General features: G+C 55.2%; 3 protein-coding genes across 3 annotated transcripts in view; 1 reads left to right on the forward strand and 2 right to left on the reverse strand.

Moving 5' to 3' along the window:
* The first annotated feature begins 74 nt into the window (after window positions 1-74).
* Window positions 75-1,920, forward strand: LOC120757181 (erythroferrone-like). The gene is made up of 6 exons (XM_040074339.1): window positions 75-408; window positions 541-713; window positions 804-912; window positions 983-1,073; window positions 1,178-1,256; window positions 1,660-1,920. The coding sequence occupies exons 1-6, from the start codon at window positions 75-77 to the stop codon at window positions 1,918-1,920; spliced, it is 1,047 nt and encodes a 348-aa protein (XP_039930273.1).
* Window positions 1,921-4,774: 2,854 nt separating this feature from the next.
* On the reverse strand, window positions 4,775-16,210 carry ILKAP (ILK associated serine/threonine phosphatase). Its single transcript, XM_040074690.2, has 12 exons — window positions 16,121-16,210; window positions 15,399-15,464; window positions 14,950-15,006; window positions 13,992-14,117; window positions 12,995-13,121; window positions 12,079-12,185; window positions 11,522-11,615; window positions 9,667-9,754; window positions 8,357-8,478; window positions 6,559-6,678; window positions 5,215-5,296; window positions 4,775-5,036 (listed from the first exon to the last, which is right to left on the reverse strand). The coding sequence occupies exons 1-12, from the start codon at window positions 16,161-16,163 to the stop codon at window positions 4,896-4,898; spliced, it is 1,173 nt and encodes a 390-aa protein (XP_039930624.1). The 5' UTR covers window positions 16,164-16,210; the 3' UTR covers window positions 4,775-4,895.
* A 678-nt stretch (window positions 16,211-16,888) lies between these two features.
* Window positions 16,889-27,211, reverse strand: part of KIF1A (kinesin family member 1A) — a 42,432-nt gene continuing 32,109 nt past the window's right edge. The window contains exons 29-41 of the mRNA XM_040074340.2: window positions 26,293-26,319; window positions 24,883-24,906; window positions 23,376-23,490; window positions 23,007-23,140; window positions 22,802-22,863; window positions 22,546-22,691; window positions 22,082-22,294; window positions 21,856-21,933; window positions 21,436-21,560; window positions 21,157-21,303; window positions 20,857-21,049; window positions 20,663-20,781; window positions 16,889-19,677 (exon numbers count right to left, since the gene is read on the reverse strand). Of these exons, the coding sequence (XP_039930274.1) occupies window positions 19,635-19,677; window positions 20,663-20,781; window positions 20,857-21,049; window positions 21,157-21,303; window positions 21,436-21,560; window positions 21,856-21,933; window positions 22,082-22,294; window positions 22,546-22,691; window positions 22,802-22,863; window positions 23,007-23,140; window positions 23,376-23,490; window positions 24,883-24,906; window positions 26,293-26,319 (1,426 nt within the window). The 3' untranslated portion in view covers window positions 16,889-19,634. The remainder of the gene's footprint in view (window positions 19,678-20,662; window positions 20,782-20,856; window positions 21,050-21,156; window positions 21,304-21,435; window positions 21,561-21,855; window positions 21,934-22,081; window positions 22,295-22,545; window positions 22,692-22,801; window positions 22,864-23,006; window positions 23,141-23,375; window positions 23,491-24,882; window positions 24,907-26,292; window positions 26,320-27,211) is intronic.

Here is a 27,211-nt window from a genome sequence, read left to right on the forward strand (position 1 = left end):
GCCCGAGGGCAGAGCCCAGCGCCGAGGCGGGCCCGAGGCGGGGCCGGGGCCGCCCTGCCGGTAGCGGCGGCGGGATGCGGCTGCGGGAGCTGTGCCTGCTGCTCCTCTACGCCGCCGGCGCCGGCACCGACGCCCCGCGGGCGGCCCGGGAGCGGCCGGCAGCAGCCGGGGGGCCCGGGGCGGCCGGCGTGGATCCCCGGCAGGCATGGATGCTGCTGGCCGGGAGCCCCGGGAGGGGGAGCGGCGATCGGGGCCGCGGAGGGAGCGGGGCTCACACGGCCCCGGCGGGCGCCGGCGCCCCGGGAAAAACGAGCCCGGGTGCCGCGCAGGGCTGCGGGCCAGGGGCTGCCCCGGCCTCCCCCGCCGTGCCGGAGGAGCTGCTGAGAGAGCTGCAGCTCCTGCTCAGAGGTACCGGGCTGGGGGAGCCAGGGTGGGAACCGTGGGGACGGCACGAAAGGCGAAGCAGGGCTGGGCAGCAGAGCCGGGAAAAGCGAAGGTTCCCCCTTCCTAACGTCAAACTCCGGTGGGGTTTGGGGTCAGGCATGGCAAAGATGCGCAGGACACCTGGGGAAGGGTGTAAGGAGGAGGAAAGCAGCAAAGCCAAGCCCCAGGCCGGGGCCCAGCGTCGTGTGGAAGCAGCCTTCCATTGCCAAACGCGTGAAGACATTCCCGTGGAGCAGAAGATGTGGCAGGAGCTGGGCTTGTTCTACATCGTAAGTTCCCAGCCCGCCGCTTCTCCCTGGCTGCAGGAACACCTGCCCCGGCACGGGGACTCCTCTCACTCCAGCCATTCCCTATCCCAGCCTGACAGGGAGGGGACGTTCCACCGCGGCCCAGGGCTGAACCTGACCAGCGGGCAGTACACGGCGCCCATCGCAGGCTACTACGCCTTCACCGCCACGCTGCACATCGGTGAGCGCTCAGCCAGCCCCAGCGCCCTGCCGGGCAGCGGGGGACGCCTCTCACCCCCCGCCTGTCGCAGTGCGCAGGGAGCCGCGCAGAAAGGGGCAGGGATGCCGAGGGAGCCGCCTGCGGGTGCTGATCTGCGTGCAGTCCCGCTGCCAGCACAACAGGTACGGCAGGGCGAGGCCGGGGACCCTGGCCAGGGAGGGGGGAAGGAGTCCAGCAGGAAAGGAGGGGCCTGCTCCCCCCCACCACCACCCTCCCTCTTCTGCAGCAATTTGGAGACCGTAGCCCGGCTGGAGAGCAGCGGTGACCTCTTCACCATCTCTGTCACGGGCATCCTGTACCTGCAGGTGCGTGCTGCCAGCTCCACTGGCGACAGTACTGGGCAGGAAGGTGCCTTCCATGGCCCCAGCCCAGGGCATCAGGTCTGCCTCTCAGGTGACCTCCAAGCCCCCCAGGCAGCCAGGGCAGAGCTCTGCCAGGGTGCTGCAGCACAGATTGGGGCTGGGCTGCCCTCAAGGCTTTGTGCTGTTCTTTTCCCAGAAGGGTAGGGGCAGCTCCTCCAGCTCTTGGTTGCTGTGTGCAGGGGAGAGCTCTCTGTCTCCTCAGCTCTGCCAGGCCGTGCCTGGTGCCCAGGGGAGGTGTCCTGGCCCCGCTAATCCCTCTCTCCCTCCAGGCTGGGCAGTATGCCTCTGTTTTTGTGGACAACACGGCAGGCTCTCCCCTCACAGTTCAAAGTGGCTCCGATTTCAGTGCCGTTCTGCTGGGAGTGTGAAGAGGCACCACGCTGAAGCTGTGCCAGGAGCAGCCAGAGCCTTCCCTCTGGCAGCCACCATCGTGTCTCCCCTGCTCAGCACCAAGCCTAAGGAAGAGAATTTGCTCATGCAGAAAACTGCAGTCTGCTCTGATACTGCTCGTGCTGCAGAACCGGCTGAAGATGCACAAAAGATGATGATGATGATAATAATAATAAAGCAGCCTGACCAGGACTTAAAGGCATTCACTTTTATCTAAAGGCTAGGCCTACAAGTTTATCTTGGAAAACACTGCTGATAGTGGCAGCAGATGGTTCCTTCTCCCTAGGGCTCAGCTCCCACCGTGCCTGGTCTAAAGCCCCACACGTCCATTTTTGCCCTTAGTGGACACTTCCCTTCCCTTCCTGGAGTTATTTTCAGCAGCCCAAGCCAGATTATGTACTGCTTTAGCTGTCCTGCAGGGTATGAGCAGTGAAGGTTTGCTGGAAGGAGCCAACATCCTTCGCAGTAATCATCAAAGCAAAGCCCCAGTAACGCCGCACGTTCGATTAAAGCAATTCCTGTCCCGTCACTTCCCGCAGCAGGCACTCCCTGCCCGTGGCACAGGGCCCGGGCTGTGGCAGCACAGATACGCTCTTTGCTGTGCCTGTGATAGCTGCCTGAGCTGAGCATGGCACAGGCCTACGTGACCAAGGCAGGGCTGCAGGACAAGCACCAGGAAGGCTGAGCGTTGGATTTCCTAGTAGCACTTAGTACTGGCTAAGGTGTGCCAGCGACGCTGCAAGATAGCCTGAGCTGCACCAGCCCCACCTTCTCCCAGGGCTGGCCCTGGCCCTGCCTGCCCTTCTCCACGGGCTGCACCTCCTTGAGGAGTCTGCTGAAGGAGCTGTGAATGCAGCAATTTATGGATAGGGGTGTTAGGGTCTGGGGAGGAGGGGGACAGTCTCACTGCTGACTTCTCCCAAAGCAAAGAGAACTCGTCTCTCACAGCAGTGCTGTGCTTCACCCCCAGCAGATCAGGTGGGCAGCAGCCCCCTGGCACAGCTCCTGCCCAGCTGTGGAACTTGGCCGTGGCAGCACCTCCCAGTCCCCACACATGATGAGCCTCACTCCCATCAGCTGCCTCTCTCCCTACCACCCACACCTGAGAAGGCAGAGACAGAGTCTGGAAGCAGGACTGTGCAGGTGAATACCGAGAGCAGAGTGCGCTTAAACACAAAACTGAAAAAGCCCATCAGGTCAGAGGGACTCGAAGGGTAATTCAAGAGCTGGAAGGGCACAGCAGCTCTGTGAGCACCAAGGGAGAGAGCTGCACACAGAGCACTCATGCACAGGCCATCCCAATGTGGTCCTGGAGCTCTTCTCAGTCGTAGGATGCTGCTGAGCACTGAGGCAAGGAGAGTGCTTTGTCAGGAAACTTCCTGCAGACCCTGTCCTACCATGAAATTAAAACAAATAGCTTGTTTTACTTCCACTAAAGCTGGGGCTCAGCCTGCTTTTCTACCTGGCTGTCTACTCCCAAGCACGGTGAGACCAGCTCTTCCTTTTCCCCTTTGCCATGAAAAATGGACATTTTATGGTAACTAACTGTACCGTAACACTACATATTCTGATCCTAGCTGGAGCTGTGCTTTCAGAACTTTTCCTGGAAGGAAGAAAAGCAGCGTTGCAAGAGGACGGAGGGGGAAGGGAAATAGTCAGAGAAGGACAAGCTAACATTCCTCTCACCAGCTCCTGCACTAGAGTTGAGAGTGGCCTCCTGGAAGGAGCCCTTGAGCTGGAGCACAGCTCGGCTCTTGCAGCACGGCACAGTGCAAGAACTGCAAAAAGGGGGAGCTGAGAAGGGAAAGCAAGTTACCTTGCTGAAATTTGCCATCAGGGTTTCTTTTGCCACAAACAAAAGCAACTCCATGCTACAGTGTCTGGGCTCTCCAAACTTGCCTTTCAAGAGAAGAAACAGGAGAGTGTGCTGCTAACAAAGGCATTCCCTCAGCTCATCCTGCAGTGCAGCCCTACAGCAGTGCACAGGGATGGCTGGGAGCAGAACAAGCTGGCAGAGGACAAGCCCTACCTTAAATTTGTGCCAGAGGGCCACTTCCTTCCTCAGTCCTCTGCAGGAGATGCAGAGAGTTGGTGTGCACCCTCGGACTAAGCCCATGAAGGGTAAGTGGCTACTGTTGGGGCAGAAACAGAGGTAAGATGGTCAAGCCACCTGTCCCAAACAGGACAGCCATGGTGTGCTCCAGCAAACATCCCAGGAGCTGGGACCATCTCCCAGAGTTCCAGGGATACAGAAAACAGAAAGGAGACAGGGAAGCCTCCCAGCCCTGCCCGGAACAGCAGGCACCACCCTGCCCTCACCCCTTCCCCTGGGACTACAGCTGTGCCTCACCAGAGCAAGGAGGCACCCACCATGCAGGGCCCTCAGCTCACACACAGGGTGGGAAATTGGAAACTTAGGGGCTTAGATAGCCCAATCTATTTAGCTTTCATTCTGTCACTTGGTCTTAAGCCAAATTTTCTCTGGAAAGCAGCACACTGACTGCAGCAACAGCTGGTAGAGGCACTGAGACAGGATGAGATAGCAGACACTTATTAGTACCTAAAACCTGAGATGCCTCCTCCTCAGATAGCACAGACAAGCACAGAGCCTGCCTGCAGCTCCGCTGCCTGGAAAAGTCCATCTGCTGAAAACACTTTTTCCAAAAAACATCAGGAGCAAACTCCAGCCACTTTTTCCGTTTTAGCAACACTGTGGTAAAACTCTAATATGTTCTGCAAGCACAGGGCAGGCATGCTGCTGCTCTGCAAGGCATGCTCTTGTCCCTCAGCTTCAGAGTCAAAAGATTTCCTACCCAGTGTGAAGAGGACAGCCCATTCCACATCCCAAGCTGGTGGTGTGAGTACCCCACAGCCTGTGTGGTACAGCCTCCCCAGAGCTCCCACTGAGCCCTGGCACTCCAGACTCTCCCAGGGTTTTGCACAAAGCTCCAGGATATGGAGCTGTCCCATGGCAGAGCTCATGCCCCCAGACGCCTCCTGCTAGCACCCCTGCCAAAGGAATTTGCTGCGTTTCCCAAGACACTCAACCCTGCCACTCAGTGAGCTGAGCCTATTAAAAAAACCACCATCTTTATTTACACTGCAGAGCCTCTGGCAGGTCCCACCCTCCCCCAGGCACACAGGCATGCACACAGAGCTCCCCCTGCCCCTCCGCCCGGCACACCTGGTCCCTCAGCGCTCTATCCGCACCACCATGACCGTGACGTTGTCGGCAGAGCCGCGCTGCACCGCCTTGCTGGCCAGTCTGTTACACGCGGCCTCGTACCGAGCATCTGCCTCCAGCCTCCCTTCTCTCGTCTGGATATTCTTATCCTGTTGGGACACAGGGATTTGATTGATCCCAGCAAAGGTAGGCACGTTGTGTTTTCCAAGCATTGGGAAGCAAAACAAACACACACAACCCGGGGAGGAAGGGAGGACAGTCCGGCAGAAGGTCGTTTCACGCCCTCTGCACTGACCAACCCAGCCCGCCACGCCGCCTTCTCCTCACCTCCAGGCAGGACACGATGAAGTTCACAGCTTCTTCTGGTGTAAAGACTTTAAAGAGGCCATCACACGCTATCAGAATGAACCTGGAAATCAAGGGGAGACAGGTTCCAAGGCTGAATTTTTGGCTCCCCAGCTTGAAAATCCCTCCAATCTACTTGATAAACATCCATGCTCAGATCCAAAGGGAAGATGCCATAAAAGCTCATCTGAAAATCCCTTAGATCAAACCATTCATGGCAATTCAAAATATAAGACAAAGAGCCAGGCAACTAATGTAAGACCTAGATCAGGACATCCTTGCTGTCCTACAGCACTGCCAAGATCATACATGATCCTGGTCAAATGCTCCATTGTTTCTCTAAAAATTGCTTCTTTCCTTTGAGTGTTTTCATTCACGTATTTTCCCTGTGAAGCAGCTAATGAAAAGAAATAGAGAAATAAAGCTGAATCCCTCATGTATATCAGTTTACACTCCTGAGGTATGTGGTAACTTAAATATGCAAATACAAAAGAAAAGCACGTGACACAACTGTGATTGAAGAAAACTGTGACACAAAATATTGCCACAGGTTGCAGAAGGCTGAGGGGAAACAAAGCCCAAGGCAAGGACAGCATCCCCCTCAGGATGGGGAGACAGCCTGCTGTGCACTCTCTGCCTGGTTAACCAGTAGCCCTAACCAGATTCACGAGGACAGGGAAAACTACAACCAACAAACAGAAGTGGTCAGTCTGCACTTGCCTCTGAAAACATCACTTCAGTGCCTGATACTCAAGAGTATCTTTAGAAATATTTTAGTGGATCACTTGATACGGAACCCTAATCCCAGAAAAAGCAGCAGTACTGGGTTACACTCTCACCTCTGAGAGTCTGCAGGACCAGACTGACACGAAAGCTCACTGCAATTTGTCGTTGCCAATCATATCATGGAAAAGTATCTCAAATCTTCAAATATCAGAGCTGAATGCAAAAGTATTAATGGGCACTACAGCTGCTAGAAACAGTTCTCAGACAGAACGGAGACCCAAGAACTCAACCCTTAACTAACTGCTTGAACCTTGGTTTGTGAACTTAATCAGAGCACAAAGGACATCTAAGGCTTGTGTATGCTCTTGCTACAAGGCTTGTTCCTCCAAGAGGAGCTTTAACAGTATCGTGGCAGAGCAGCAGCATTATCCCACTGTTCTGACAAGGAACAAAAGCAGAGAGACATCAGCAGGAAGAGCATCCTCTAATTCTGGGGGATCAGTCTGAAGTGCCTTGGCTCTCACAGCAGAGCAAACAGGGTTGTGCAGCTTCTGCAGAGCAGAGCTGGGACAGGCCCCCCCATGCAAGGGCACACTTTACCTGTCATTGTGTGTGAGCTGGCAGCGTTTGATATCTGGCACAGAGATAACACCACAGCGTTTGTACTGGCCATCCCCAATGGAGCGGGAAACCTCCAGCACTCCCAGCACTCTTCCATCCCTGCACAAGGAAAGAAAACACTGAGAGCCCTCCCCACGTGTGCATTTCACTGCTCTGCCTGATGGGGATGCTTCGTGCATCCATCTGCTTGTACAAATAATGACCCGCTCCCCCAGCAAGCTCAAACCTTCCCTTCAAAGTCTCCTTCCCTTTCTGTATGTCTGTGTGAAGCTCTGGAAACAAGTGAGGGGGAAGAAGAAATGAAGTCAGGAGAGTTCAAGGCTGTTTTCTGTCACCCTGCTCTTACTCAAGTCCTGCTTGGCCGAGCACACTGAGGCAGTAAGAGTCATATGTGAGCTGAACTCCCTGTGGCATAGTTTGAATAGAGATTATTTTTTGGCAAGATATCCAGCAAACTGCTCTTCACTAGAAGCAGAGTGGCAGAGGCAAGAGGTCTGAGTCAGCAGCCCTCCTGTGTGCTGTCTGAGGACACCAACCCCTACAGACTGGCTCAGCTGCAGGCAGCTCCCAGGAGTCAGAAACACGGCATGCTCAGCTCCTGATCGCTTGAGCAACCACTGATTGCAGCAAGCAGTTCTGTGATACCTAAATTACAACACCCCCTAGGAAACGGCTCTTCTTCGTTAAGCTTTTCTAATTAACCAAGCTCCCGAGAGAAACAGCTCCTCACACTTCACCTTTCTAACTATCAAGCACCTTCTCCCCAAAAAGGGTCCTCTGTGCCCTCTGGGAATACACAAAGTTCATTCATCTCGTAGTCCGAGCAGCCCCCTTGAGATAGAAGCAAGGAATGTCACAGAGAAGAGATCTGACACACACTTGTGGCTTATCTCTCGGACCCAAAATATTGAACTGCAAGCAGTGGGAGAGGCTTCCAGGCAGTCAGGGACCAGTTCTGAAAGGAGCTAACAGACACTGGGCCATCTCTTTGCCATGTGCAAAGAGAGATCAGTGCTAAAAGCAGCACCAAGTGCTCCCCAGAGATAAGGGGAACAAAGCGCTCCAGACACGGCACAACAGAACTGAGCCCACCCCTCTCCACCCTGGGTGCATTCTGCCTCCACAGGCTTGAAGATCCTTCACCTGCACTGAGCCCTCTCTTTGTCAAGATGCCACTAAATCAAGAAACAGCCTCCAAGAGAGAGAACCTAGCCAGGGAGGTAAGGCTCAGCTTATTGTTGTGTTTGGCACCAGCTCCCCAAACAGCCATGAACTCCTTTTTGCACAGGAACATTAAGATGTTAGAACATTCTGGCTCCAGAAAGCTCCCCCCAAAAGTAGAGAGCCTCAGTGCATCAGCTGACCCCAGGGGAGCAATACTGACTGACAATAAGGGCTTTTGGTGCTCTCTCAAACCATGGCCCCTCCCACAAGACTAGGAGAGAGGAGCCATGCTGCAAGGAAATGAGCTCTGCTCAGCATCAGAGTGTGCAGAAAGCAGTAACTTTTGCAGCAATCCCATCCAGCTCTGTAGGTCAAGCCTCTGCTGGTATCTCACATGGGTCCTGCCTTGGGCATTGAAAAGCTCTGGGAACCATCAACCAAATGCAGTAACTGAATCCTTCCAGGCCTCAGGCACCACTGTGCTTCACACAGGCAGCAACAGACTCTCTCAATTAGGATGCATACTGGGCTCAGGAAACTTCAAAACCTCAATGCTCAGGCCCAAAATCAGGCTAGGGCTTAGATTACCTCATTGACCCCCTCGGGCACTCACCTGACGTTTCCCCCAGCTTTCTGTATCCGCATACGCTCCTCATACTGGGTGGGGTTATGCTCCTTACTGAGGCTTAAGGCTGTGTGTTTCTGACTCTCCTCATTGTAACGACACAGGATCGCCTGTGCTGACAAAACACCATCATCAAACAACGGCTCCAGCAGGAGTTTCTTGAGAGAGAGCCCCAAACGGCAGTGGATGGTCCTACACTGGGCCAGTGGTGTTTCTCAGGGCTCATTCCTAGGCAGGAGGTGCTGTTCAGTACCTTTAGCAGTGATCTGGATGCAAGAGCTGAATGCACCATTACCAAGTGTGCTGATTGATACCAAATTGGGAGTGCTGTGTGAGGGACAAGAGGCCAACAGAGGGATCTGCACATCTGCACCACTGGGCACTGCCAGTGGCACAGAATTACTGAGTCCAAGAGCTGGATTCTGCCCCCAGGGTGGAGCAGCGCTGAGCAGAGCGTGAGCTGGGCGAGGGGCGGCTGAGAGCAGCCCTGCTGAGGGGTCTGGGGGTGCTGCTTGGCAGCAGCTCAGCAGGAGCCGCGGCCAGGAGGGCAGATGCCATCCTGGGGACAGCCAGCACAGCGTGGCCAGCGGGTCAGGGCAGGGGATGGTCTGGCCGTGCTCGGCACCGGGGCAGCCTCACCCACAGCGCTCGGGGGTGGAGATGGTGGGAAGGTGCTGGAGCGTGTCCAGAAGAGGAGAACCACGCTGGGGCTGGGGCTGGAAGGTGTGACCTGGGAGGAGGCTGAGGGCTCTGGGCTTGTCTGGTTGGAGAGGAGGAGGCTGAGGGACAACCTTATCCCCCTCTGCAGCTTCCTGAGGAGGGGGCATGCAGAGGGAAGTGCTGATCTCGTGGGAATGCTGATGTCAAAGCAGGGCTGGGGGAGGTTCAGGCTGGACATTAGGAAGTGTTTCTTTATAGAGCATCTGATCAAATACTGCCCCAGGCTTCCTGGAGGTCGTTGATGCCCCAGACTGTCAGTGTTCAAGAGGCATTTGAGCAGTGGTGTAACTTCAGGGCAGCCCTGAACTGGTCAAGGCACTTGGACCAGATGATTGTCATAGGTTCTTTCCAACTGAAATATTCAAATATTCCCTTCTTGACACTGTGAGATGTTTAGCATCAGGAGAGAGGTTTCACACACCACTGCTTTATACTGTGGGAGACAACAAAGAAGCACTCTGTATCCCCCAGAACAAGATGCTTTGCAGGAACAGGTGAGTAGCTCATGACAACTCAGACATCCCAAACAAACCAACCCACAAAGCTCAGGGCAGAATAAAGATGCCATCAGTGCTTACCCGGCTGTCCCCGAGGTTGGCTATGTAGAGAATGTTGTCGACAGCTAAGACACAAGTAGCTGTGGAGCCATCCTTCCATGCTGGCTTCCTGCAGGGAACAAAAGTGAGATTACTAAAGGGGAAAAGCAACACTTAAGAAGTTACAGAGTGTTCCTGGGGACTCAAAGAGGTGTCCTGTGCCAACACACAGCAATCAGGTAGCACATGCCCACAGCAGCTGCCTCTGCTAGCAGCTCAGGTTGGTGATAAACAGCAAACTGGACAATGACAGAGAAACTACACAGATTACAGATTTCTGAATGCACAGCCAGTGCCCAGCTGGTGTAAATACTGCCAACCACAGCTCCCACACCAACTCTTCTTCACACTCAGCTCCCAGGAAACCTCATATGTGAGCATAACAGGCTCAGCCCTGATGGCTGCCCAAAAGCTGCAGCATCACGAGCAAACAAGCACCCCACACTTCTTCTTGGGGAGCTGCTTCTCTGCAGTCAAAGGAAGGCACAGCCAACTCTGCAGCAGAAATGCCTTCCTTTCTGCTTACATTTTCCTTCCTTCATTCACAGCATCCCTGCCCCCTCTTCCACCTCAGCAGCACCACCGCTCGCTCAGTCACTTTCCTCCTATTTCACTTCCTGTAGTTAAGCTTTTCTCTCTAGAGCTCTAAGTAAAATGAGAAGCATTTCTTAGATTACAGCTGCCAGACTAGTCCTGTCCACAAAAAAGCCTGGCTATGGTGCCATTCTTCACTGAAACTCGCTTTGAAAGACTAATTTCTAGACATACTTCACCCACTTTTTCCTTTCTTTGAAGGTGTGGCTGAATGAACACATTCATTTCACTATCAATACAGCTATTGCTAGCAATCCTTTGTCATGCCTTTGCCATAAGTCATGTTTCTGACCAGAGGCTGGTTTGAGAAAGACACTGTTGTGACAGACTCAAGAAAGCATCTTCCTTTTGCCTGGTCAAACTTGTTGCTCTGCTTAGGCCTAAGACACTGAGCCAGTTTGCAATTTATTTAAAATTGGAAGTTTTCAGGGAATGACAGAACCAAATGTATTAACAATCTCTGCACCTGTGATAGAGGTGTCACTGTGAAATAACAACAGTAAAAAAAACCAAACCAAATGTGTGTAGAGGATTGGTAACTGTATTTGAAATGCAATCTGCATCTTCCCTAGTCCACGCAGTTGGTGTGTCAGTTCAGCAGAGACTGAGGGAAGGTCAGGGTGCTTGGCACTCCACAGCCAGCTGCAAGGCAGGCCGGCATTTACCCCACAGAGGGACAGTCTTCATCAACACCTCTGTTTTCTAAAAAGTTGAAGAAAGCAAGATTTAAATTTACATTGGAAGATGGAGGTCTTTCAACACAGGGCATTAAAAGCTACCTCAGGGATGTGTTCCAGCCTGGCAAGCACAGCTCTACAGAAAACTTAGTGGCCTCTACAGATCCCCTCCTTCCACAAGCTGGTGCCATCAACAGAGAGATCCCATCTCAGGCAGCATGGGACAAGACCCTTCAGCAACATGGCAACTCTTTAAAAAGAAGGCAAACAAGATGCCCTGAGAAGGACAGAGGTGGTCCTTGGACCTGTTCTGCTTCCTTCCTTCATGAGGAACACGTATTTTAGTCTAAGGAATCCTACAGACTGCTTACCATAGAGTAACATGCCATGAGGTAGTTCTAGCAGCCACTCAGCGGGCAGAGTCACAGCCTGGCACAGCAGAGCTGTGTGGAGTTTTGCCAAAGCACAGGCATGACACAAGGAAGGTTTCCTCTGCCCTGCTCACAACTCAGACCTCAGAGATGCACACTAAGAAATACAAATGAACACAAAGTACATGCACTTACTGGCTGGATGCCTGCTTTAGAAACTCTTCATCTGTGTGTTTGAAGGTGTCCAAAAGGCACCTCTTCACAGTTTTCTCCACGCTGGCTACCTCACCTGTCAGAGAAAACAGCAACTAAGCTCCAAGTAAAACATATCTGATCTATCCTAGTCTGTCCCTTTGCTCACCCAGCATTCAGTCTGGCAGTGCACCTCTTGGACTCTGCACAGCAGCTGGGGCACACGCTGGGCTTACCCCACCAGAAATCTATGCAGTAGTGCATGTGCAGAGTTTATGACATAAACCTCTCCACCACAGGAGTATTTTCACACCTGATGTGGCACTGCCAAAACTGGCAACAGCACATCTCCCACCTGTTTAGCGAATCACAGTTGGCTACTTGCACCCTTGTGCCAAAAAGGCTTCCATCTTCCCCAGGAGACACACAAGTCTTGCGAGCCCTCTGGGAATAAGGGATGGGTACTGAAGGACTACACCCAAACAGATCAGTTTCCCTCATCCTCTGCCAAGGCAGAAAAGGTGATGGTTGTCCTACAGCCCTTATTCCACTGCTCTCACCTTTTGGAAATTTCTTGATCAGGTTTTGGTGCAGATTCTGTGCTGCAAATTTGGAGGCTCGGACTCCCCCGTGGCCATCAAAAACAGCAAAGTACGAGACACGTGTGCTGTGAGGGAACAAAAAGTAGCAGAAAAGGATAAGAAAGGCCATTAGCCAGGGAGTGGGATACAGTACATTCCTCTCCATCATAATACCCTGTCAGCTAGACTGAAAATCCCACACTCCAAGGCACAAAAGGTAGCAGTCTCTGAGCTCATATATTCAGCATTTACATGGTTTATGTGTTCCAGCATTGAGCTGAGAACTTTCTTGCAATCTTCCACTCCTCAAGAAAATGAAGGGCTAAAGGGTTTACAGACCTCCACTTGGCATAAAAGCAGATAAACATTTTACCTCAAGGACACTGCAACTCTCCAAAATTACAGACATCAGTCTGGCAAATCCTACAGTACCTACCATGCCTAAGTTTGTTCCAGCTGTGCTACAGACAAAAACTCGGATCTCTCAGAACACAAATCTCTGAACAGTACTAGTTCAGAAGCTAAATCCCGTATCATGGTGATGCTTGAGAACATTCTTTTAATTTTACATACCCACTTACATTTGGGTAATAGGGGATCAACAGCTAGAGTCATCAGGCCCTCAGGGTCCTCATTCAGTCAGTGACTGAATCCACTAAGCACCCCTCAAAGGGAGGTTTTTGTACACACCAGCCCTGTGAATTGTCGGGGAACACAGGTAGCTGATGATCCACCCCAGGTCTCCCAACAACAACCCCAAGCCATGCACCACAAGACAGGCAGACAAGAGCATCAGCTGTTCTGAGCAAAAAAGATCATCTCACGGGCTTAGCAGAAGCAAGCTGGCGCTCCCTCAGCCCCAGGATGGCTTCTCTGGCAGCTGGAGCCCACTTACATTTGGGAGGGCAGAGGCTGGCATTCCTCGGTGATATCGTTTAAGATGACATGTGCATCCTGCATGTCTTCCCTCTCACCTTTTCTCTCTGCCACATAACCCTTCAGTCCAAGAATGCCCACTGATCCTAAAGGGGAACAAAGCCGACACAAGCATGCAAATCAAACTCCTCTGTCTCCCCAGCTCAGGATCAAAACCAGTAAGCTCTCAGCTTTCAGAGCCCTGTCCTGGCACTGCAGCTCTGGCCCTGCAACAAAACATCCCACATCTGCTGCTAAACAGGACATCTTTATTTTGTAACATGGGGTTTATGTGTGCCCAAGGCCAGCAGCTCTAAATGCAGCCTGCTCTCATTTTAACAGGCAGCTGTAGCCAAACAGGACTGCTGGGCATCAGACAGGACTCTTATCAAACAGGGGCAGGGGACAGGGTGGGCAGGGGAAGCACGTGGCACTGAACCAGCAGATTAAGTAAAGCACAGCTTTAAAGAGTGCACTAAGGACAGGAAATCCAGGCCTGATGTTCCCAGGACGTGTCCTTCCCTTTGTACCCCTGAACACATCTCACTCCCAAAGCTGCCACACAGCACGCAGGCACTAAAGCCAAAGGCCCTGTATGTGCCAAGCCTGTCTCTCCCTCTCTCTGGCATGCTTAGCAGCCAGCAGAGAGATCTGTGGATGTGACAAAAGGAAGTGGTGTGGATGCAGCTTTACAGAGGTTCCACACCCAACCCCGCTCTTGGCAGCACAAGCACTTATCCTGCCAGTGCTGAGGCGCCCGCTGCTTCAGCAGGGACAGTGAGAAAACCCAGGTGAAGGAGGCAGATAGAGGCAGGAAGCTCAAGGAGCTTCCACAGACCCCTGCTGCAGTTTGTCTCCTACAAGAGGCTGAAAAGGCAAGCAGACTGAAGAACCAAAGCTCAGCTTTGTTCTGGACTTACTCAGCCCAACGCCAAAAGTACAAATTGAGTACATTTGTTTTCAAACTGTCTGAAAACCTTTACAAACTTTCTTTTCCACAAGTTCTTCCCTGCCATTCTTCTCTTCCTCCTCCTCCAAGGACTTTCTCTTCTGCCCTTTCTCTTGGCTCCCTGCGGATGAGACTTGCTTAGCAGCGCTGGAGGCTGAAAGAAAGCAAAAATGCAGGTGGCTCAAGTGTTGCAGGACTGTTTTACTTACGTAAATTCAGCAGCAAGTCCTTTTATACCAAAGCACACTCAGGAGTGCAGGCTCACACACTTACACAGCATTAAGTGACCACAGTCATTATTGAAAATCCCAGAGGTTTTATTCCTTAGCTACCAGATTTTTTTTCCCAGTTAATTGCTCAGGAAGTTAATGTTACAGACTAGAACATTTCTACATTATTATTATTATTTTCCTCTATGATCTCTGCCCACAACAATGCAAAGAAACTTATTACACTGAATGTGCATATTTTTTAGAGGGTTCAGAAGAAGGTTACAAATTAAAGCTAGCAAGCAAAACCTGATGTCAGAACTCTGGCTTTTTTCCTCAGGAGATTCAGGGATTCCTGTGGGTATAGTGAATTATCTCAGCTCCTCCCAGGTGACAACAAGCACATGGCTGCCTGCAGAAAGCCTTGCCACAGCACCAGTCTGGGTTTGAAGCCATTTTCATCAAGGAACAAGGAGGCAGCCTATGCCTACAGCAGAAAAGCAGCCAGGACAGTGGCTGCACCAGGCCACTTTCCCTCCCAAAGCAGGGAGCTTTCAGAGAACAAGGATCCCCAAAAGACAGGAATGCACTTCTGGGAACAGGCCTTATTTTAAGATTCAGAATCCTAATTTAAACAGCTGGGGCACAAATTGCCATGACAAGTGCCAGCCCATCTGGACTGGAGAAATAAGCATCAGGTTAACCTGCCACGTGTCCACCACACCAGGCAGGCCGGTGGGCTTTTCCCAGAGGCTGGTGAGGGACACAGCTCCTTACCTGGGTCACCGCTGCTGGCTGGTGGGAGGCCATCGAAGAGCAAAGAGCCTTCTTTTCCTGGAGCACAAACAGACAAATATAACTAAATACCTTTGTTCCTTTCAGGGAATAATGCTTTGCCTATGTTTCTCTTAAGGTGAAGAAACTGTGCCAGTTTACCAAAGAGAGCCAAATTTCTACTTCCGTTACTAGTCAGGCAAACTTAGGCTTTGCATTTGTTCCAGGGAGCATTTTTATGGAATGTTTTATAGAACGTATGTGGAACACCTATAACACCCTGGTTATAAAAAACCAAACAGGATGCAGCTGGTCTGCATACCAGCACGGATAACCCTGCTGTCTTTATTCTGTCCAACAAAGAACAGGATTTACACACATTTCATCTGAAAGAGATGCTGATGCAGAAAACACAGAAAACCAAGCAAACGGCAGGAACAGAGCACCCATACCTGAGTCAGCACTGCTGGATGGTGGGAGATCATCAAACAGAAGAGGCCCTTTATGGGCATCCTTCCCTGCAAGGCACCAGGGCAGAGTAAGGAACCACTGCAGGCACTCCTGGGGGGGAGTTGCTCTAAAAGTACTGCCCCCAAGCCAGCACAGGTGTGGCAAGCCAGGAGAGCCTTACTTCCACCTCTAATAATAATAATAATAATAATATTTTGCTTGCTGCCACACAAGCAAAATAACCACCTGCCTGGGGCTGAGGTGAACTTTTGTCTTGAGAACAGATTTTGGTTTCTTTTTTTTTTTTTTTTGCTAGCAATCCACTAAGCTCACATTAACATCCCTCAGCAGCACAGTGAGGGGAAAGGTTCCAAGATGGATCTAAACCATAGAGAACCGCAGTTCATACAGAATATGCAAAACCACGGACTAAATTGCAGCGGAGCAAGTCCCAGAGGGAAAAAAAAACTAAAAAAAAAAAAAATAAAAAAAGAAAACACCACAAAACCCACCAAACCCGGCAATTTCTCCAGCGATTTTTAACCCGCTCCCTCCCCCTCCCCCTTGCCCCTCAAGCTCCCTGTGGCGGCGGCCTGGCTGTGCGCGGAGCCACGCTGCCCACGGCCGAGCCGCAGCAGGCCCGGCGGGGCCCGCAGCCCGTCAGGTGAGGCCACGGGCCGAGGCGGGGCAGGACAGCGCGGGCCCGAGCGGGTGGCGGCCTCACCCGCGGCGGCGCCGGGCTCGGGCAGGTCCCCGAACAGATCCATCGCCGCCGCTCGCCCCCGCCCGCCCCGGCGCCGGCCCAATCCGCACCCGCGGCGGGCCGGAAATGGGCCCGCGCCTCGGCGGCAGCGGAAGGACCGCGCCGGCCCCGCCCACAGGGGCACGTGCCCGTCCCCTCCGCCAATCGTAAGCGGGGATGAGCTGTCAGTCAGTGCCGTGGCCCCGCCCCTTGCCCCGCCGCGCTGAGCACGCCCGCGAGGGGGCGCCCCCTTAGTGCCTTAGTGATGGTGTGCACTGCCCGCCCGCAGCTCCGCTCCCGCCCTCAGCACCGCTCCTGCCCTCCGTTCCTCTCTCGCACTCAGCTCCGCTCCCGCCCTCAGCAGCGCTCTTGCCCTCCGTTCCTCTCTCGCACTCAGCTCCACTCCTGCCCTCCGTTCCTCTCTCGCACTCAGCTCTGCTCCCGCCCTCAGCACCGCTCCTGCCCTCCGTTCCCCTCTCGCACTCAGCTCCGCTCCCGCCCTCAGCACCGCTCCTGCCCTCCGTTCCCCTCTCGCACTCAGCTCCGCTCCCGCCCTCAGCACCGCTCCTGCCCTCCGTTCCCCTCTCGCCCTCAGCACCCCACCCGCCCTCAGCACCGCTCCCGCCCTTCGTTCCCCTCTTGCCCTCAGCTCCTCACCCACCCTCAGCTCTCCTCCCGTTCTCAGCTCCGCTCCCGCCCCCTCCCTGCTGCCGCCCGCCAGTCCCGGAGAGGACGCTCAGCGCACGGGAATTGCGTTAAATGCGACATTTATTTCAGAACCGAACAAGCCTCATGTGCGCACGGACGGCCAGGATCCGCAGTACTGCCCCCCTAGCACACGGCAGGGAGCGCCGGCGGGAACCGGAGAGCGGGGAGTGCGGCCTCCCTCCTCCTCTGGCCCCAGCCTGCCCGCCGATGCCCGCCTGCCTTTCGTGCCACCCGCTGCCCTGTGGAATTTCCCTTCCGGCTGGGCTTATAGTCGAGCTTGAACCTCCGGTTAGCATTCCTTGCCGAGGGGAGGGGTGCCAGGGCCGTGACGAGGAGCGCGGTGCTGGTCAGAGCGCTGCTGGTAAGGTGGCAAGTGGCCCGTGTGCCGCATCCAGCGGGCAGCTCTGTTTCCCTCGGCTCCGACCTCCAGCCGAGCCGTCTGCTCTGCAGGTTTGCTGGCCTCAGGCACGGTTCGGCTCTGGCTGGAGGATGCCCTTCAGCTGGCTGCGTCTTGTCTGTGGCACAGGCAGCACCACACAGCCCTGGCCAGTGAACCTGTGTCTGGTCCCTGACAGACACTGGTCCCGTCTCTGCCAGAAGCTGCCTCCATTCTGGAAGAGCCTCCCCTCAGGTACCCCATTTCTCCACTCTTAGCCCCTTACACTGAAGTTTGGGATGGTACCAACTAGTCCTTGCACAGAGCACAGGAGCCAGGATGTTGCAGCCTGGGCCCCGGCATTGCCACAGCTCAGCCTCTCTTGTGTCTCCAGGCTGGCACCTCTTCATACAGAAAGGGCACAAGTCGGCCTCCAGGGCTAAAAAGGATCACAGAGAGGAAAACAGCCCATTTGCTGGGGAGCTTGTCCTGGGCAGAGGAGCTGGGCTGAAAGGAGCAGCTCCACTGCAGGTTTGGGCTGCAGTGGTGGGGTAAGATGCCCAAGGAGCTACAGCGAGGCCAGGCAGAACCAGCATGTGCTCAAGAAGAATCCCCAAACTTTCTGTCACGTGAAACCAAAGCTAAAGGGTGCCAGATATGCAGCAAGGGGGCCAGTGCAAGTCTCTACTCCTCTGCCGTGTCCCTGCCCATCCGTGCCCCCCACAACACGAGTGTAACGAGAAGACAGCACCACGTCCCACACACACACACACACACACGCACACACCCCACCGACAGTGCAGGGAGGTGCGGCAGAGCCGAGGCACAGCTGTGCTGGACGAGAGACAGCAGAGCTGGGGGAGTGCCTGGGAGATGCACGGAGGAAGATGCTCAGCTTCCAACATGGAGCTGTGCCAGATGCTGCTGGCCACTTGGGAAGCCCTGAACAAAAACATCTAACCATGGGTGAGAGATGGGAGAAGAGAGAGAGCTGCTGCTGGAGGAGGTGGGAAGCAGTGATGGCTGGAGGAGAAGGTCTTTTCAGCAAAAACACTTCCAATGCAGGAAGCCCCCAGATTAACATGCTGATGGAGGCAGGGTGGAGGGAGGTGGGTGCTCCCTTCTGCAGCAGAGGAAGAGTGAGAAAACACCAGCTATAACAGAAAAAAGAAGCCCCATCCCCACCCTGACACCCTTTGATCTGCTTTGAGTCTGTCATCCTGCAGGGAGAAGAAGAGATGTGCAAGCCCTTTTGAGAAAGGGCAAGAAGGATCCTGTAGGGTGGGACGGTCATTCCTAGTCGTGGCTCCTGGGGAATTTTCCCATTCCACCTGAACCTCCACACTCCCTTGCAGGATTGGGATCCTTGGTATCCTGCCCTAGGAGAGGGAAATCCCTTTGAATGGGACACCAGGCTGGGATAGTGGAGGTGGCCCAAGTGCTTTTGATTGGAAAGGGTAGCCCAGCGTGGTGTGACAGACAGAACCATACCCAGAGCTCTCCATTTCCCTCCAGCAGGACCAAACTCCAGAGTGCAGTGACCTGTCTGCAGGGACATGGTTGGCCTGGCCAGCTGAGACTGTGGGCTCCTCCCTTCCAGAGGTAGATGGGACAGGTAGGAATTGCCTTCTTTGGGAAGACATGGTGGGCTGTCTGGCCACTGCTCAGGGGAAAAGTAGTTTAAGCTGTAGGGGAAGGCAAAGCAAATAGTTGAGGAAGGGCACAGGATGAGGGTGAGAGCTGCACTGCTGCCAGGCACAAGGCAGGGATGTCCCGGGGAAGGCATCTCCGGAACCCCAGCCTACCACCAAGGCTCTCCCCTGCCTGGGGGAGGCATTGGCTGGTGGCCAGGACTCAACTTAGGGGGATTTTTGTGATGTAAATAGAAATAAATATTTTATAAATATAATCTTAAAGTACTGACACCTGATCTTACTCTGCTGTCTCTTGCAGAAACACCGGTAAATAAGGGAAACCCCACATCTAAATTACCACTTTCCCTTCGCCTGAGGGCAATTCCTCCTGCTCTCCCAGCTCTGAGCTTTACTGCATTCCCATCTCTCTAGATCAAAGACCAGCTTTTAGCCAAAACCACACTTCTCACTCCCTCCCCTCTGATAGGGACCTTTTTCAGAGCGTTAGATGGTGTGATATGAAGGTCACCCACGGAGGGACAGGCAGAAGATGGCACGTGCACAAGGAATCCTGCCCAGGCGGGTCCAGGCTTTTGCAGCTACAAACAGAAGTGAGTTTCCCCTGTGAAGCTGTGAATCAAGACAGATCCTTCCATGGAGCAGAGAGCTGGGGCAGCAGATGGTGTGAAAGATCAGATATTAACATGGGGAGTCTTCAGACAGAATCAGCTATCTTGATCCTGTTGGCAGACGGATGAGGTGGAGGGTGTTTTTCAGGTTAGATTCTCATCTGGGCTGTTCTCCTTCTGGACAGCTTGGATCTGATTTGGAAAACAAGGGACAAAAGGTGTTAAGAGACGTGGAAAAGGAGAGGTGTGGACTCGCAGGGTCAGTATCCTACCTCCAGGCTGATATTTGAATCCAGACAGCTGGAGGGACATAAAGTTAATGTCTCTTTAGCCAGAGCATACAGATTTCTGTGCATTTATTCCCATTCCCCTAGTTCTGCCACTTGAGGTGATCTCAGGAAATCCATGAGATGGTTTTGTTGAGGAATGAAAACATTTAGTGCAGGTAGCTGCAGCTGCGATTTGAGCTGCAGGGGTGGGAGCCTGAGGCAAGAGTCCGTAAACTGGTGATCGTTTGCATAACAAAGGGCACAGGGACCTGAGGCACAGCCGGGTGAAGCACACTCAGAGAGTGCCCTTAGAGGGTTTCTTTTGTTCTGGGTCCTTTCTCAGAGGCACCGAGCTCCAGCTGTTATTTTGTTATTGCACCATGATTGAGTTATTTCAAGGATCGAGATGTCTGAGACTCTGCTGTGCGAAACCTGTGAGTGAGCCAGTTAGGAAACCTTGTCTGAGTGAGCGTGGTGAGGGCAGGAAGTCAAGCAAGGCCCCTGTCAGCTCACTGGAACCACCTGCTGCCAAGGGTGCGTGCCTGACTTCCAGAGTGGCTCCGGATGGTCAGACAGGAAAGTTTCCTCAACAATCTCAAAAACTCTGTGGGATCATCTCAAGAACAGTGATAGGCCAGAGGCCCTGCCACCAGGCATGGATGTTGCACAACACCACATCTGTACCACCTGGAATCTGGCCCTAGACTGAAGCATTTAAATGTGGATGAGCTGAATTCAAAATTAATATGGTCCAGGTTTTGCCAGCTGAAAGCCTGTCCAGGCAGAGCTCTGCACAGGAGATGCTCCCCACACATGGCTGGGGGCTGTAGCAGGGAAAGCACTGGGAGCCCGCAGGGCCCCCAGCAATGGCTTCTCTGCATCCCCCTTCCCCCAGCTGCCCCTGGTACCTTATGGATCCAGCCAGGAGAGGGTTGAAAGCGTAGAGCCAGTCGTGCATGTCTTTGTCACTGCTCGCCTGCAGCAGGATGCCCCGGTGCTCTGTGCACACCGCAAATGTGTTCGGGGTCTGCGAGGGGAGAGCCAGAGCTTAGTCCTTCACTCAATGGGGTGTGCAGAGTGGGGCTGGCTCCCGGTGCCCTACCTTGAGCATGGCCTGCTGGTCCTCACTGTACTCCACCTGGGCCTTGGAGAGGTTGAGTATGGCCCTCTCGACCGCATCCTTGTCCGAGTTGTAGATGTAGACATACGGACGCCGCACCACCACGAAGCGTTTCACCCATCCGTTGGTGTGAGGCTCCAGGAAGTGCAGGTAGCCCTTTTTGGAGACGATGGGACTGCAGAAGGGGTCAAGGTAAGGGGTGGGATACAGACCATGAGGAGGTGGCAATGGAAGGGCATGGAAGGACCCCCTGCCCTTGCTGACTGCCTCACTTGCTCCTACCTGACTCGAATCTCCTGGATGTCGGGCACCAGCAACCGCTGGGGCTCCTTCTCCTCTTCAGGCCGGCGGGCTGGGGACTTCTTCTGCTCTCCTTCTACCACAGGCTCCAGATCCGGGCTCTCTGCCCTGGAGGAAACCTGGGGGGGTCTGGGGAAGGAGGAGAGGGTGGAATATAGGAAGAGTGGAGGCTGGGGGACATCCATAGACAAGGACCGTGCCCCAGTGATACAGCTGCTCTGCTTGGGATATGTCACCAGAACCTCTCAGCCAGCTGCTTACCTGACCTCCATGGCATTGTAACATCCTTCCACCAGTGATGGGCAGGTCGAGGAGGGGGTGAGAGTGGTGACGCCAAGAGCTGGCATGGAAGGGTCTCTCATCAAGGTCACGGACATTTCAGACAGCTGTGGAGTAATGGAGGTGTGAACTAGAGTTTCTGCACAAAGCCAGGTGCATGCAAAGGAGCAGGCTCCTGCTCAGACAGGGAGAGGCAAGACCCCTGGCTGGCAGGGTCCTCTCCTGGCATAGTCCTGAGAGCCACCAGTCCTGGGAAAAACCAGAGGAAGCAGACTTGTGCCTCCCATAGGAGGCATGACTTGTGCCACAGTGCCCATCAGGCCCCCACACCGCCTTCCCCTGCCAGCCACACATCCCTCCTTGGCCCCGGCAGCCCAGCAGAGCCTGGGGCAGCAGCAGTACCTTGCTCTCACTGGCGCTAATGCAGACGTGGCTGTGGCTGTATTCCCTGTTGAAGGTGTGCGTGAGCAGGCGCAAGCACTGCAGAGAAAGGAGGGGGACAGTGGGGCATGAGGCACATCCCATCTCCCGCTTTTCTTGGGTTTTCTCCCACCACAACGCCCAGCTCCCCTGTGGAAGCCACTTCCTGGCTTCATCCCCGCCAGCTGGGTTTGCTGCAGGATGCTACCTTCACAGCCAGCTCCTTCTGCCTCTCGCTGGGGGTCTCCGGGGGAGAGGTGCGGCCTTCAGGTGCCCCGTCAGCAGAGAGCGGGGAGGAGATGCAGGAGGTGCTTCGGGACTCAGAATCCTCACTGGAGCAGGGGGACAGGGTCTCCATGCCCAGGCGCTGGGTCGTCTCCAGCTTCTCACGCAGTAACAGGTAGTGTCTTGTCTTCTCCACCTGGGCACAGGCACCCGGGCTCAGAGGTGGCCCTTTCCCCTGTACCCAGGCCCCCTTACCCCCATTTACTCATTAGCTTTGGATCTGCTGGGACCTGGCTGGCAGCGATGCGCAGGAGCACCGGCAGCACAGCCCCATTCCTGCCTCCTCCCACAACCGAGATGGCTGTGCCCTCCAGTGTGGGGAACCCCCCAGTGCCAGCGGAGCTGTGAATGGCACTGTTTCAGCCCATTTCTAGCCCAGCCTCTCACTTCTTGCAGAAGGCTGAGTTTCTCCAGCTCCCACTGATGGTCAAGGATGAGGCTGTCACTGCGGGGCCGCCAGCCAGCCAGGTTCTCCTCTCCCCGGACGTAGGCTACAGAGGTGTCCAGCACACGCCGGCGCCTTCTCTGCATGCCTGTGGGCACAGACACACAGCTGGGGGGACAGACACACAGCCTCTAACCCAAAGGCCTGGCTGTGCCTCCCTGCCCCAGCTGAATACCTGGGCAGAGGCATGGCACCCACCTGGGCTGCCGGCATCAGCCACGCGGCAGAGGCTGAGCTCATAGACTCCTGTCACGCGGTTGCTGTGGGCAAAGAGAGATGAAGCATTACTGGCTTTGTCCCATCCCCACACCCCAATTTTTTTAGCCAGGCTGCTAGGATGCCCTAGAAAAGCTCCAGTCCCTAGTTGATGGCTCTCCTGTCCTCAACAGGAGCATCCTGGTACCTCTCAGAAGCCCGCAGGCTGCCGCTGCCAAAAAGATTGCGGATGGAGCGTGAGGCAGGAAGTTTGGCATCCCGGGAGTAGAAAACCATGCAGAAGTCTTTGGTGATGACGGCAGGCTGAGTGCAGTTCTCCATCTGCAGCAGAGCAGAGGGAAGCATCAGGGGTGCTGCAGGGTGGCAGCCCAGCAGGTCTCTCCCACCCCTGTGCCCAGCAGGTTCCAGTCCTGGGGTCCCACATGGCCCCAAGTACCAAGTTGAATCCTGCACCCCATAAGCATTAGCTAAGGAAGGGCTCACGCTGGCTGCACCCCAACAGCAGGGGAAATACCAGACTTCGTTGATGTTTAGTGACCCCAGCCAAGGTCCTTGCCTCAATGTAAGCTGACAGGGTGATGTAGATCTTCTCCCGGTAAGGGGTAACACGGTTGAGCAGCAGCGAGTTGTGCATGGAGCTATCCCACGCCGCCTCAAACTGGTAGAAAGTCCTGCCAAAAAAACCCAGCAGGGCCAGTAAAACAACCTCCCTGGGACCCCTGGCAGGCGAGCAAGGAGATGTCATCGTCCCCCCCACAGCGCTGCAGCAGGCCTGCAAGGACACACGGACATACATGCGCAGTGGGGACAGATGGGGACAGCCACTCCAGAGGACACAGGCTCAAGGCAAAGGGCACAAGGCATGGTGGGAAGAGGACACGGCACCCTTGAAATGGCCAATGGACCGGCACCAGAGGGAGGAGTGGGGTCTCAGATGGGGCGCAGGCAAGGCAGAGCAGGCTAGGAAGGCAAAGGAGGGCGAAGGAGGGTTCATGCCCCACCCCTGTGTTCAGAGCGGGGGTGCACCCCCAGTGCACCTGGGCTGGTCCCCACCATCTGGGGCACAGCACCTCCCAGTCCCCGCCAGGAGCGTCTGTTGCCATTTGGGTGATGATGGCCAGGAGGGAAAGAGGGAGATGCTCAGCACTGGGGGTGTGCTGCCAGCCCACCTCTGGGAGCACAGCCCTCCCACCAGCCGGGTGCCCCTCCCCAGGGCTGCCCCTGTCTGCCAGCCCTGGGCCCCAGTGAGAAGCTGGGGACCATGGTTTGGTGGCTGGCCCCTGTCAGGCTGTCTCCCCTGGCTCTTGCTCTACCCTCATTGCCAGCCCCATTCCCACTCTGCTGCCTCAGGCCCCTTTGCTGTGTTTTCCATGGCTCCCAGGCTGGGAGAAGGAGCAGGGGACACCTGGTCCCACTCACCCATGCCTACAGGACCCCGGAGAGGACGGCACAGCTCACCCAGAACAAGAGTGCCAGCTGCCCTCCTTGGGTTGAGCAACCAAGGGTGAGGAAGCAGGAGTGGCTCTAGTGAGAGAGCATGGGGGGGTCCCCGTTTCACCCCCTGCACCACTCCTGGGCTCCCTCCCAGGTCAGCCTTGGCTTTATGGTACACCCGCTCCCCAAAACCACCCAGAGCTGCTGCGGACCTGGCTCCCGCCTGAGCATCCTCAGAAAGCTGTGGTTCAGCCGTATCTCAATGAGAACACATCAGCACATCCCTGAAACAGCATCCAGGTGGCTGAGGAGCAATTTTAACAAGAGCCAGGGCAGCCAGCGGGAGTAGGGAGAGGTTCTAGACTGCAACTTCCCCCATGTTGGAAGAAGAGGGAGAGTGACGCTTTCAAAAGGTGTATAAAATACGTAACCCCAGCGGCGTGAGACACAGCCAAGGCGAAGGATTGCTTTGCAGACATGGGTTGCTTAAGAAAAGAGCGCTCCCCGAGGAGGAGGAGGAGAAGAGGAGCCTCAGGGGAGGGGAGAAAGAGCAAAAAGCAAAGGGAGGAGGCAAAGGGGAAAAAGAGAAAAGCAGGAGGGACCAGACCGAGCAGGTGCGCGTGAAATACCTAGTGTCATTTCCCAGCGAAATGCTATAAGTGGAAGGTGACCCAAGGACAAACACACACATGTACACACACAGAGAAACGACAGGTCAGAAGAGCCCCTCCGGAAGGGACTCGCACATAATAGCACCGCTGGCCAAGGCAGCTCCAGCCTAGCTGAACCCAAAATGGCAACCAAGAGGAGCTCAGAGAGAGGCGCACCAGCCTGGGTGAAAACCCTCTGCCTCCCACTTTCCACATGTGCTCCCTATGCCCTTAACTCTGCCCTTGTGCCATCGCAGAGCAAGGAGCTGCCACCCAGCGCAGTCCCCTGGGACGGTGCCAGCCAGGGGGATGAGACATCCCACTGCCACTCACACAGCAGGTGACTTCTGGGCCCATCCCCTGCCCACAAGAGAAGCATCACTGTGCTGAGACCGTAGGCAGCGCCACTGTGAACCCACCTCTCTTGCAGTGGGGGGCTGGATCAATGCTGTATCCGCTTTCCTGCACCCTGGGAGGGGACAGAATGCTGCTGCAGGTACAGCTCTGCCCTCAGATATCTCTGAGCACGACCAGCTTTGAGTTGCTGTAGGGAGGACGACCTTCAGGCACAAAGTTATGTGCCAGGACTCGGGACACTCCATCCCTTGTCTCCCAGGCACATGCCCCTCTTCTTCTGCCGCGGGCCACCGTGGTGGGCCCCTTCCCTCAACAATGCTCCCATCCAGAGGCTGGTGGCACATCCACAAATCTGGCACGTCGCGCGCATATGCCAGGCTCACCCAGTGGTGCCAGCTGAGGCCTGCAGTCCCCAAAGAGCCACTGCCCCTTTACACAGGGGCACGACAGTCTGCGCCACGTATGCACCCGCTGTCACAGCTGCATACAGACACACGCCGCCCGTATGCCACACCTACACACACAGGACAACACCCAGGGTGGGCAGCTGCTGCCACACCAACTGCAGTGCTGCCATCGTTACCAGGTGCCCAGGAAAGGGCAGGACAAGCCCCAAAACTTCCACTGTCCTCACCAGCCCTGCAGCTACTCCAAGGAGCACCAGGGGCTGAGCTGGGGCTGGGGCAGGAGACAATGGAGGGTCCGGCACACTCAGTGCCGGATGCCAGAAAAGATGGAGAGTAGCGAAGTCGAAAAGCAAGAATAAAACCCAAATCAGGCAATGGAGACGCAGGCGTGCGAGGGGGAGCGGCAGCCAGCCAGAGCGTGGCCCAAACGAACAGCAAAAGGGGTCGAGTGAGCAAGAGGTGCCAGCGCAGGAGGGAGGAGGGATGGGGCGTGTGGAGGGATGAGGGGCCGGATGTCCAAGTGCTGCCTCTGGCGGGAGTGAGCGTGCCGAGGCAAGGGGGTAGAAAGAAAGAAAGGAGAGAAGAAGGAGGGGTGGAAAAAAAAACCAATGGAAACAAATAATACCTAGGCATATCCGAATCAAGAAACTGCCTGCGAAAACACAAAACAATCACATGGTTAGTGTGGGCTTAGATGGGCAGCAGCAGCTGAGGGAAGCGAGGGGGGACACCAGGCACTGCCCCCCACGCCTCCGCCCTGGGCGCTCGATGCAGGGATGGATGCGCGCTGAGGAGAGAGCTGAACCGCTCTCCCAGCCTCTTCCTGAGTGGCTCCGGGGCGCTGGGGAGGCTGCAGAGGGGAAGCCAGGGCTGCTCCAGGCAATGGAGGCTGCGTGGCACAAGGCAGCAAAGCGGGGAGCGCAAGCGGCTGGGAGGAGGGTGAAGTGGGCACTGCCTCTGCTCCCTGCCTTCCTTCTGCCTGTCCTCACAGCTGCAGGGCGGAGCGTGCGTGTCTGCATGTGGAGTGGAAGCGGGGGGCATTGCAGCTAGCGCCCTGCAGGCAGCTGGCCACCCCCTCCTCCCCCTGCCTTGCCGTGGGCAGGCTCCACGGAATAGGTATGGGACAGATACATGTGCACCGCTCTGTGCCCCCAAACGGGCCCTTGGTCTCCACGCTTCTCTCCACACCCTGAGCATCCCCCCAGCCCGAGCCGTGTCCCCTTGCCCTGCAGGACTCACGGGGTGGAAGGCAGAGCAGGAGGCACATCCCTCCTGCCAGGCTACCTTAGGCATGCTGAACATCCCATATGGCTGCATCGGGGGCCAGACAATCAAACAGATCAAGGGCTGACTAAAAACTGCACAGCCCCAAGAGCCCGTGGGTGCCACAGCCACCCAGCTCCCAGCAAAAAAACCACCACTGCTCCACTGGCTGGGCCCTCCTCATCTGACCATCTCCACCTGGCCTGCTTCTGCGTCCCCAAGGCTGTGCCAAAGTCTCCTGGTCCGACACTTGCACGCGTGCTGACCCCGGGACTCGCCTC

Source organism: Hirundo rustica, chromosome 10, assembly GCF_015227805.2.
Source record: "Hirundo rustica isolate bHirRus1 chromosome 10, bHirRus1.pri.v3, whole genome shotgun sequence".
NCBI classification, from domain to species: Eukaryota; Metazoa; Chordata; class Aves; order Passeriformes; family Hirundinidae; genus Hirundo; species Hirundo rustica.

Coding starts and splice junctions, on each gene's coding strand:
- LOC120757181 (XM_040074339.1), top strand. CDS start 75: ATGCGGCTGCGGGAGCTGTGCCTGCTGCTCCTCTACGCCGCCGGCGCC. Junction 714..803: donor AGCTGGGCTTGTTCTACATC/GTAAGTTCCCAG, acceptor TCCCTATCCCAG/CCTGACAGGGAGGGGACGTT. Junction 1,074..1,177: donor TCCCGCTGCCAGCACAACAG/GTACGGCAGGGC, acceptor CCTCTTCTGCAG/CAATTTGGAGACCGTAGCCC.
- ILKAP (XM_040074690.2), bottom strand. CDS start 16,163: ATGGATCTGTTCGGGGACCTGCCCGAGCCCGGCGCCGCCGCGG. Junction 15,007..15,398: donor ATCCAGCAGTGCTGACTCAG/GTATGGGTGCTC, acceptor TTTGTGCTCCAG/GAAAAGAAGGCTCTTTGCTC. Junction 9,755..11,521: donor CTAAAGCAGGCATCCAGCCA/GTAAGTGCATGT, acceptor TGTTCCCTGCAG/GAAGCCAGCATGGAAGGATG.